The sequence below is a fragment of the Perna viridis genome, chromosome 1 (genome assembly GCF_037379345.1).
Source record: "Perna viridis isolate PV_CMFRI_1.1 ecotype Kerala chromosome 1, ASM3737934v1, whole genome shotgun sequence".
Taxonomy (NCBI): Eukaryota; Metazoa; Mollusca; class Bivalvia; order Mytilida; family Mytilidae; genus Perna; species Perna viridis.
In genome coordinates, this window is record NC_142445.1 from 44,709,437 (window position 1) to 44,721,727 (window position 12,291).

At 33.4% G+C, this 12,291-nt stretch overlaps 1 protein-coding gene across 1 annotated transcript; it reads right to left on the reverse strand.

Moving 5' to 3' along the window:
- Window positions 1-1,724: 1,724 nt before the first annotated feature.
- LOC148628937 (sterile alpha motif domain-containing protein 15-like) lies at window positions 1,725-5,752 on the reverse strand. Its single transcript, XM_088541131.1, has 4 exons — window positions 5,597-5,752; window positions 4,733-4,831; window positions 4,429-4,516; window positions 1,725-2,939 (listed from the first exon to the last, which is right to left on the reverse strand). Exons 1-4 carry the CDS (start codon window positions 5,714-5,716, stop codon window positions 2,803-2,805), a joined length of 444 nt encoding a protein of 147 aa, XP_088397257.1. The 5' UTR covers window positions 5,717-5,752; the 3' UTR covers window positions 1,725-2,802.
- Between the last annotated feature and the right edge of the window lie 6,539 nt (window positions 5,753-12,291).

Here is a 12,291-nt window from a genome sequence, read left to right on the forward strand (position 1 = left end):
TGATTTTTTTTAGTTGCAATTAACTACCTTTGCATTCAGCAAAAAGAGTAAAGTTCAATTTGTAAATGCAGTAAGATGTATTAGAGTTTTCTATTATTTTGTACTTGTAGTAGTTAAATAGTTGGGACATTTTGAGATTTCTGAAGAGAAAAATCATAAGACTGGTATTTTGAAAATCATAATTTTTTGTTACTCAAGGTTTGCAAGTGCATAATTCAGAATGGACTGAGAGGCAATTTGTGATTAACTTCGAGCAATACCAAGAAAGTACTCATATATTTGTTGGAGCTGATTTTTATGGTCTTAATAGAATTTTATTGGCAAGTTGGATATAAGTATTACAGATAATGTGTATGAATAATTGCAGTTCATCTTTGGGCTTTCAATTATATGGTTCCACCTAGAAAAACTACTTCTACAAGAGCATTGATTTATATTCCCCTCATGAAAAGGCAAGTTAGTATGTGATATCCTCCAAACATTTTCATGTCTATCTGTTTTGTCTGGTAACTTCCAGATAACTTTAAAAGATAGTGAAGGATCTTTTTCAAACTCTGTATAATTATTGATTATCGTAAAATACAAATCGAATTTGAGTTTGATTGGATTATTTACACACAAGTTATGTTGTTTTCTATCCTAATTTGTTTAGCTCACATAGGGGTTAGACAGTAGATTTTTTAATATATCTCCAAAACCATTAGGTTTAGCTAAATTCTAACAAGATAAAAGTGTTCAGCATGATGAGATCTATCTCAGGTCAAATTTTGGTTTTAATCTGTTAAACCATGTTGGAGTTATTGCCCTTTTTCAACAATTTTTGCTATTTTCAATGTTATTTCTTTCCAAAATCTTCTCCTCTGACACTACTTGACCAATTGAAACCAAAGTTAATATGAATGTTCCTTGGGGTATACTGCATAGAACTGAAGTGGGGATTTTTGATTCGTCGAAAAACATTGCCGCCATTACTAAAAATAGAACATAGGGTCAGACAGTAATTTTTCACATATATCTCCTAAACCATTAGGTTTAGCTGAATTCTGACGTGGGTAAAAGTGTTCAGCATGATGTGATCCATCTCTGGTCAAATTTTTGTTTTAATCCATTAAGCCATGTTGGAGTTACTGCCCTTTTTCAATGATTTTTGCTATTTTTAATGTTATTTCTTTCCAAAATCTTCTCCTCTGACACTACTCGACCAATTGAAACCAAACTTAATATGAATGTTCCTTGAGGTATACTGCATGGAACTGATAAGGGGACTTTTGATTAGTCAAGAAACATGGCCGCTGTTACTAAAAATAGAACATAAAGGTCAGACAGTAGTTTTTCACATATATCTCCTAAACCGTTAGGTTTATCCTAATTCTTTCAAAAGCTGAAATGATCCATATTATTAGGACTACAAAAGTCTTCAGACTCCTTGTAAGAGTTATTGTTTTTGAAAGGGGAAAAATGACTTTTTTTTTTAATAGTTTTCAGTCAATGTCTTGAAAACTATGATAGATTAAAAGAAACTTTCAATTGTTGAAAAGATCTTGTGATAGTCTTACCTAGTCAAAGTTGTTGGACAACTTCTTGTTTAATTTTTCTTTTTGAGAGGCAAAATTCAAGAAGGTGAGCGATTCAGGCACCTGAGAGCCTCTTGTTTTTATTCTGTAAGTGGTTCCATAATTCAGGTATTGCATTACTTGAGCTGTTTCAATAAATCAAATAATGAATGTATTTAAATATATTTTATTAAAAATAAAACAAATTTTCAAAGTACACGTATACAACAAGTATTCAATAACAAAGTATAAGATAAAATGACAATTGGCAGCTCTTTATGAAAACAAGCAAAATAAGCACAATGAAATACCATGAAAATAATTATTGCAGTCCACTTTATCTCACTTTTTCTTATCATAAGACGACATTTAAGTTGACTTCGTATTTATATTTTTGTTCGTGGTCTCATTTACACACCCATACCCAGGAACTTCATTTACATACCTAGTCAGGCTAAGTACATCAAGAAAAAACTGACCAGCAAGATCTTTTCAAAAGTTACTTTTTCTGCAAATTTGATTCCATGTACATTTATACTGCTATATTTTTCATGCTTTAATGCATTGTAACTAAAGAATCCCTCATCTTAACATAATCTTCTAACCCCAATAACCTCTTAATGTTTAAAATCATCTATTTCATTGAAAATTCCCACACCAATGATTATTTGGCAATCGGCACAAACTCAATGGGAATGATGGCCCTGGATACTGTAATGAGAAGTTAAGTGAATTGTGTTTTAAAAATTAAAGGATTTATTTATATAAACAAACTATATAACCCAAAGAGATAAACAGCACTACAGAAATTGTCATGTACTGTGAATTAACAAAAAAAAATGCTGGGATTTCTCAACACAAAATTGAGTGATTTTTTTTTTAAAAAAGGTGACAGCTGAAGGAAGGGAAAACTCCACATTTTAAATTCTGAAACATCTAATTCAAATGGATATTTTGTCAAAAATTATAGTTCCAAGTATGCAAGGATAGAATTTAAATCATCTGTATTAGTTAATTGTGAATGTTACTATAACTGATAAATACCCTATACCATTACTCGTTTTCGCAGCTTTATTTAATTCTATCCATGCAAAATTTTATATTTATCTTGTTGAAGATAAAAAAGACAACAGCAGAAATGAATAAACTCTGCACTTCAATAAATTTTGTGTAATGGTGAGTCAATACCACAATTGTGTTGTGTTGATTTTCCTGTCCTGTTGGTTGATAGTTTAATTCTTTAATGGACCTAATAGCTTGGAAGAATAAGGCAGTGATTTGACAAAGGAGGTTTCCACTTTGTACCATTCAGGTCTATACAGAAGGTCTTAAATGTCAGTGCATCTTTATCCTTTCCATTGCTGGCTTTGGTTTCCAAATACATTCCTGGAAAAGAGGAAAAACATGAACATGATAATCAAATTTGTACATGCATCTTGCTCATTTTCATTTTGTTACTTAGTATGTATTATTTTGGTTATTTTATGTTTATTGTTGTCTGGCCTCTGTCCCTGGATTACATTCTTTTGATTCCCGATACCGCTGTGACATCTATGGCAACACTGCCTGCACTAAGTCTAAGAGTGGTCTAGGGCATTGGACTAAGTGTAGGCGGTGTTGCCATAGATGTCACAGCGGTACGAGTTCGAGTTTGACAGTTCTAACATCGTTGGGAATTTTTCAGACCCTTCTATAAGTTTGCGTTATCTTCCCTGTATCAATTTGATCCGATGGAGCAGTGACGTGAATAGAGTCGTCACATTCTGAGACGTTGTGGGGCAATTTTTTGCTGTATCTTCAACACACTGGGAAAATTTTATACATTTTTATACATGTCATATGCCGATCCAGAACTGACAACCGATACTGAATTGACAAATACGTACTCCCAATATTCATTAGGTTACGACTTGCTGAAATAAAAGTGAACAAAGTACCCTGTAGAGAAGTAGTGTCTCCAGGAACATTTCACTGGCTTCTTCACCTGATTTAAAAAAAAATCATGCCTGACAATTGGGAATTTTTCTCCCTCAGGGAAAAATATTTTTCAACATTTTGGGAAAAGTCTCCGGGGGGAAACAGCCAATATTCGGCTGCAATACAAGGGTAACAAAATCACAGATGCTATACATTAAACTGATACCTCAATCTTGTATGTTTGTGTTGTTACCACATGTTCAAGTGGACTTTTAGAAATGTTTTGGATTGCAGGGTAACAAATAATTGAAAGTGTAAAATTTATCTTTTTTCTCCAATTTAACAACTCTTTCTACGATATGGCACAGAGTTCTTCATGGATTAAATTTTCTATGGATATCTTCTGTTCGACTTTGAATAGGTTGGGTATTGCATAAAGAAGTGATTCCATGCTCTGATTGACTTTAATTTCAAAGCTATTAACTACCAGTAACTCAGAAAGTACAATCTGAAGGAATCAATTAGTGGTATGTGCATCAGTAGAAAATTCCCAATCTAATGGAATCAGGCCTGTTTGTCATATTTTTGTGTGATTTAGTACATTAAATGTGAAATAGCGAAGCATAGGACTTTTACTTGAAAGGCGGATGAATGGCTATTTAAAGTTTATTAAATTCCATGTGTATATAAACCTGACTTTACTGTGTAAATAACCAATATGGTACAAATCTTGCTCAGTGGTAGATTCAGAAATTATGAAAAGGGAGGAGCAATTCTCAAGTGATTTCCAGTTTTTCTACATAATCAATGGAATGTTTGGAGCATAAGGGCCAAAGGCTGTCTACATTACTGTGCCTGCATTGAATCAGTAGAATATGATACAGACCAAAAATGTTTACCCATTAACACACCAAACATTAAAAAACATAAATATTATTGTGTTTAGGAAAAAGCATACCTAGGTCACTCCTAGGAGGTAGAGATATACTTCTTGTCCAGTCTGGTTCTTCAATCTCCAATAAATCTCTTATACTTTTGGCAATCATCTGCAGAATTTATTTTATGTAAATTATGTACATTCACAAGTGATGTAGTTATAATGTTCATATATGTAGTTATCTCATACTGCTCTCAGTAAACAGTAGTCTTTTTTTCAGGAATTCAAGCTTTATACACAAATTTATAACAGGTACTGTTTTGTTTGTGATATTAATGAGTAATTAAAACATGAAATTTCTGAATAACTGTGCAGTTTTACATACCTTGATGTGTTCGAAGTCTGTGATACCTATATTTGGGAAGGCTGATGCCTCAATGAGTATTAACTTTCGTCCATTTATCATATTTTGTCGAAAGCATTCCTGAAATAAATGTAATTCTGTAAATTTTGCAGTAAAAAATCACAATCAGTTTCATGGAACTGAACTGGGATAAAGAGAATAAAACTGAAATTTCCCAATGGAGACAAAATTATTGAATATTGGCAATCCTTTATCCTATAAAAGATTTCATGATTTTTTATGTTAGTATATTTTTGGCCACTTTGGGGAGATAAAATATTGACCTACCTACATGCAGAAATATGAAAATATGAATTTAAGTTTAACCTGATGCCATATTGTCTACTGGTCAAGGGGTAGTGTTCGCCAGCAAGTAATTCTTGTCAACTGTTTTTCCGTCCTCTCCTGTGAAACAAGTTCGTGCCGAAAATTTATGAAAAACATTAGATTGCTGATCATAATGCTCGAAAAAAAATAAGCTACCATAAAAGGATTTTCATTTACGAACAAAATTTTGGTGAGCATATTGGCTAGAATTGCTTTTGTCTTGTAAACGGTGAAATACATTGGAAATAGGTTAAAGCAGTCCACTCCTTGACCAGTGTAGGACACACTCCCTTCAATGGCTGCATAGAATTATGGACACTGCAGTACACTGCCTGTAAGACATAAGAAAAATGGGCAAATTTAATACATGGAAACTAAAAATTTCCATATTCACAGTGTTGGTTTAAATTTGTTATGTGTAACCGTACAATGTTAGTGCATAATGGTCGTGGCTATCATGGGTGATTTTTCAACAACCCGGTTATACGCGTTGTTATCGTGCATGTTGAATAAAGTTACTTTATAGTTCGGAAATCCAAGCTCCTCTATCCAGTCCGATACTTGTTCTACACTCCAGTATAAGCAAGCTGGAACTTTTTCGTCTTTCAGATCCTCAACAGCACTTTGCATGGCAGCCATGATGTAAACGTCTCCATGGATGGAATCACGTGACCAACATAAGTTGTCTATCTTAGGGCACCTGCTTTCAGTGTTTGTTCCATTTGAAAAATATTATTAAGCGACGACAGAAAAATGTCATTTTTCACTAAACACAGGCGTTTTTAACGAAACTTTTTTTGTATACCACTAAAATTACTTAGCGAGATGCCAAAGAGATGAAAAACCAATTATAAAGATTTTTTTAAATGGTGCATGAATAACATACAATAACCACACCACGCATCTAATGAAGCACTAAAACAATATCAAATGTAAATTTACTTGTATTCTGGTGCAAAAGGATCATTACTTTATTGGCGCAATTTAACTACGAAAATCGAAAAGTAAACTGGTGCAAAATGAGTACTGACGCAAAAGAGTTATGGCGCAAAGGGCCTCCTTTTTGGCACGAAAGGAAATCGCCCCACTAAAATTACTTAACATGTGTATACATATGTCGAAGACCGATTAAAATGTCAGCCCAAGAACGAATATATATTGGATTATGATAAGATAGAATATTTATTTCAGCAGTAGCGGGAGTTGAATCATAATTTTTTGTCCATGGCTAAATAAAAACATATTTTTTGTTCAAAGGAATAATTTCTTTCAAAAATAATTCCAATAAAATATTTAGTGCCTTAGTAAATTTAAGATGCCCACAAGCAAGGATTTCTAGTGTAAAAATCTTTTCCACAAGTGAGTTGAACAATTGACATACGTACAATAATTTCAAGAGAAAAGGTTTTAAAAGATACGAAATACAGTCGCAAACAAGTGAATAAACCTTGCTTATTACAATATTACCTTTACTAAAATGTCTAAATTTGGAGTGAACTTCGAGCTTCTACGTGCACCACACAACACACTATATTAAGAGTCACTTTTTGTCTTAGAAAAAATAAATAACTATACAGGTATCTTCCTACACACATACTGAGTGCATTTGCAAAGTTTCAGTGAAATTTGACAAGCACTTTTTTAAATATTTGATTTTTAAATTTAGGGTAACCAAGTTGTGCGAGCAAAAAAGTGACAATATTCTACCATACTTAAATGCATTAAATATTTGCAAAGAACTTTTTCTGACTTTTCAAATAAAAAATATCAATCACAACTTGTTTTTTAACAATATTAATGAAGAAATAGTTTTAAAAGTAATCATTTTCTGAGAAATTGGTCTATTTTTAAAAATTTATTTCTGACATGCCTCCCCCTTTTTCTTGATCACTTGTCAAAAATCCTAAATCTTTAAATTTTCACAAAAGGTGATATATTTGGCTTTAAATTTGTAAATACAGTGTTTTCACATTAAAACATGACCAGTAAAGGGCACCTAAAGCAAAAAAAGTACTCAATAATGGATTTTCCATGTTGCCATAGGGGAATGCTGATATGGCCTTAACCGCAGTAATGAAAGTGAGTTTTTCCTCATTTCTAACATAATTTTTGCTCAAATCTACACAAAACTTGATTTCAAGTGCTTATTACCACCATATTTAGGTAAATATAGCCCTCAAAGTTTAATATTTGATATTTTTTACTAAATTTTCTACACTTTTTACAAGATAGGACATAAAAATCAGCCAAAAAGACCAATTTTCCATAATTTGGACCTATAACATAAAAAAATGCATATTTTGAAGGATTTTTGTAGTGTATTCCTCTCATGGCAAAGTTAACAAGATCTTCAAGTAGTTTAAAGCTATTTCAAGAAACTTTTCATTTTGCCATGGCTTCAACTTAAGGCTAAAAACCACTAATTCCACTCCATAGGCTTCTATGCTAATTTCACAATATTCAATGGCTTCTCTGGACTTTACCTTAACTTTAACCTGCAGAGGACTATATATCAGCATGATTCTACATATGTCAGCTCACAATCCTTAGAATGGCATGTGGGGTTAGCAGACTTGCAGTGCAGTACTGGTCACCGGAAGTGAAGGGTCTATAAATAGCATGGGAAATCCCAGTGTTTTCACAAGATAGGGGTATATTTAAAAATCATTATAGAGATTAGGCTTCACATCACAAGAAGCAAAATGCACCTATAAAATGTACAAAAATGTTTTTCCTTTCAGAAACTGTTTAAATTTTTTAAATAAGATGAGAACTTTTTTCACAGCACTATGAGGAACAGGGGTAATTTCTGCGTAGGACTATTTTTGCCTACGTTCCAAATGCTCATTGGTTGAATTGGTGGTCTGTAACCTATAAGCCTTTCTCGTATATTCAAGGTGACATTTAATTATTAAATGTTTATTATTAGTTAGATAACTTAGATCATCAGTGAAACAAATCTTACAATTTACAGATATCATAGTCTATACTTTCGCACAATCCAAATAAACAGATTTTTATCATTACATAGTACTAACTTTGTGTAAGTCTTAAACAAATCTTCTATAAACTTTTTTTCTGAGATTATTATGATATTCATACTGTATATTAAGAAATGAATTTCATTTTCTATATATCTTTACATATTTGACATATTCTTTTATTTACCAGTATATATGTTTTGGTGTCAACCAACTTCAATTTCCTAAATAGTGGCTCCCAGTTCTAAATTTATTCAAAATATTTCTATACTTATTAAATTTTCAAAATCTAAATAAGTTCAATTTCATACTGAAAATTGATTTTAATAAGTCTAAATGTACACAGTTTGTTCTTATGTGTTCATTTTTCTATTTTCATGAAAAAAAAAAAACAAACAAAACTTCTAACAAGCCGCTTTTAATGAAAGCTTATCCCTACCTCGGACCAACTTTTGGTACACTATACTGTAGTAATTATACCAAGAGTTGGCTTCAAACAAACTCTAATTTTTTTTTAACTGCAGTGGGAACAAAACAATCAACGCTTATGAAGCACTACGAGAGGCAGCAAGCTACCATCTTAAGTGTACACTTTCACGTGCTTCATTTTTTTTCTAGAACAATACTAAAATGTGGGAAGCAATTATTTTCTCAGAAGAGACATATTTAACTGTCTTAGTCAAATAAATATGTATCAGAATGTCGCAACTTAACGTCATCAGTAAATCTGTTTGAAAGTCCGAAGGTGTTAAAATCGAAAGGTGCTAATTGTAGCCATAGAAATGAAAAAAATTTTCACCATCTCCATTTTGTTTTCCCTCAATATGTAATTGGATTTTTGTATTTTGCTTCTAGTAAGTAATATTTTCTTATTCCTACTACCCATAACTGATTGTTGAGATATGAAAATATAAATTTAAGAGCTGACCTTTATATCGTAATTTTTTTTATCGATTCCTGTTTTTATCTGAAAATATTTTTATTCGGCTCGATACCACACAACAAAATTACCACTCATGAAAATATCACAAAAACATTCTTTAGAAATTCCAATTTTAATCGTACATAATTTTGATACATCATCAAATGTTCGAATCGTCCCTCTAACGTCTGCCTCTATGTTTTGATAAGCTAAATAACCGACATTTGGATAAATCGGTCATCATCAAGCAAAAGCCATAGATGGTAATTATTTGATCCAAAACAGGACAGGAAAGTAAACTGCAATGTTGAGTAGGGCTCTTAACTTCTCACCCCCTCCCCCCCCAAAAAAAAAATATGAACAAAACAACTTAATTTTCTTTAAAAAAAATACCTAAAATTATAATCATTTCAGGTTTATCTCTTCATTTTTAAACAATTGTTTCTACTGTTTTTCAGAGATTGGGAGAGATTTTTTTACATGCATATGGGTATGTGATAACTAACGTTTTACATATATACGTTAAAAAATCTCACGCAGTGCCTGTGTAATAATCGAGACCCCTTGCAATCAACACATTACAATGATAATTAGATTCAACGGTAAAATCGGAATGACATGCCAAGAAATACCCCCAAAAATTTCTGGTCTGCTCCCTACAGGCACTAATTATCTTTGGTAACGTGATAGTACAGATGTGGTCATTAATGTATCTATTATCTCGGCGGGGTGTAAAGCATGGAATAGACTTTTGAAATTTGCACATAAGAAACGTTTTCTCCATTTTGAATTTACTTTTTTCTTTTTTTTTCTCGGGGGGGGGGGGGGGTAATTTTAAACGACGGTCTCAGATTGTTATATACTTACAACCGCTATGATTAAATAAACTAATGAAAAATAATGGCTATATTACAGTTGTGAATATGCAAATATACATATACAAGGAAACCTGTCTAAACCGGATCCCTTTCGGACTTTAAGGTTGTTCGGTTTCGAAAGGAGTTCAGTTTATTCAGGTTAAAAATACACTGAAATTGACACAAAGGGTCTTCAAGAAGTATCTTGTTTAGACAGGTTTTCGGATTATTCAGGGTTCGGTTTAGGCAGGTTTCACTGTATATAAAAATAGCCAATTACAAGGCCTTTCCGACAACCTTATTTAAATTGACCCAAAAGCCACGGTTTAACATGGCCGCCGTCGGACAATTAAAATTATTCATGAAAATAGCCTAAAAATCGTTAAAAAATAGGAAAAAGATCGTAAAGACTTGATTTTATTTCTTAAAGAAAACCTACACGTAGGGAATACAACAAGCGCTGGGCAGACCTCCTAGGCCCAAGGTTTACAGAGCAAAATCGTTTCAATTGACCACCATCCTTATTTATTAACATACTGATCCATCGTACTTTACGGGTATTTATACTATATATAGAGGGGTATTCAAGTCGAGGTTTTATTTATTTATCACCGTAATCAAATTGCAAATATTGTTGGTAGTATTTATGTTATTATTATGTTCCCAAAACGAAATGGGAAAACATATTCTATTTTGTCGGTTTGGTCTTCTTATGATTATTACAAGTATTCAGTCTCTCCAACATTTCTCCATGCCTAGAAATACCCCCAAAAATTTCTGGTCTGCCCCCCCCCTACAGGCACTAATTATATTTGGTAACGTGATAGTACAGATGTGGTCATTAATGTATCTATTATCTCAGCGGGGTGTAAAGATGGATTTTGGAGCGGTTTGTCTTGATGATGATGATTGGGGTTTTTTACGGTCTTGACTATCCTTACGGATCTCGCACGACCGCCCCTTACAGGGATTGTTAGTAAATGTCTGTTAGTAGTTGGAGGTAGCGGAGCCCAGCCTTCGGGATACCCGACCGAAGAACTCAGTCAGAGTATGTCCTACCAGCGGCTGGGCTGCTATGTTAACGCTCTGGCCTACTCCCAGACCCCACGTGGGTCCGAGAGCGTTTCCACACTCTTAACTGTTTTGGGAGTACGTCAACGTGAAGAGTGGCATGCATGCATTTTGTTTTTACACCCCGCTACACAAAGTGGCAGGGTATAATGGGTATTAAGTTGTGTGTCAGGCCCAATTAAAACACCCCAGCCTTTCTAGTTACACAGAGAAAAACCTCGGAGGCACTAGGAGAATTAAGGCTGCAAACCACTAATTCAGATTCCCATTGCTCTCTATGTTAATTTGCTCATTTTCAGGGGATCCTCAGTAGTTTACCTTAAGTTTAATCTAACAAAACCATATATCACCTGAAACATACACATGTACTGCTATATCACGCAAAATTTCACAAGGGGTTTACTACCTTGCAGTGCAGCACTGACACTCGGAACTCATCTACCCTAAAAATTCTTTATTTAGACCATCTTTATTTATAGTTCCACCAAATTAATTTATTTAAGTTTGAAACAGCATACTTTGGGCTCAAAATTATCAGAATAAAATTCCCTTTATGAAAAAAGTTCATTCGTTTAAAAATAATGTCAACTTTTTTAATTATGGCATGCTGAAGCGACTACTTTGTACCTTGGCGTAGGACTTTTTTGCCTATGTTCCAAATTGACGATGCAGTTTGTGGTCTGTAACCAGAATCTTCTTCTTCTACTTTAGTTATACAGCATAACTTCGTCTTGCCGAAGATTACTTGCTGTCGATCTATCCGGAATTGACCGATCCGATTCTAAAATTGTAGTTTTACTGGTTGAAATTTTTACCATTATTTTTTTTCTTAGGTCCTCTCTTCGCTTCAAAATTCTTGATAGAGTTATTGTTCTTTATTTCTACTGAAATCTAACCAAATTTTATAGCGCCACCTGGTGGATAGAACTACTTTAAATGGCGTACGACTACAATTCCGGCAATTTTTTTTCAAAAAGAAATCCTTTCTGCATCCGAGGTTATTTTTTAGTGTAGCGGAAATGGCCGAGTAGTTCCGATTGTAGGTGTACGGATCTGTCCGGAATTTGACCGATCCGATAGTAAAATTATAGTTAACCTGGTTGAATATTTTTACCATTACTTTTTCTTAGCTTCTAGCTTCGCGCCAAAATTCTTGGAAAAGTTGTTCTTTATTTCAAGAGTTATCCAACTCAATCGGAACTACTTGGCCATTTCCGCTACACTAAAAAATAACTTCTGATGTAGAAAGGAAAATTTCTTCTTGAAAAAATTACCGGAATTGTAGTCATACGCGAATCAAAGTAGTTCTATCCACCAGGTGGCGCTAAAAAAGTTGGATAGCACTAGAAATAAAGAATAACAACTCTTCCAAGAATTTTGGCG

Coding starts and splice junctions, on each gene's coding strand:
- LOC148628937 (XM_088541131.1), bottom strand. CDS start 5,716: ATGGCTGCCATGCAAAGTGCTGTTGAGGATCTGAAAGACGAAAAAGTT. Junction 4,517..4,732: donor CAGACTTCGAACACATCAAG/GTATGTAAAACT, acceptor TAAATTCTGCAG/ATGATTGCCAAAAGTATAAG. Junction 2,940..4,428: donor ACCTCCTAGGAGTGACCTAG/GTATGCTTTTTC, acceptor CCTCTTTTCCAG/GAATGTATTTGGAAACCAAA.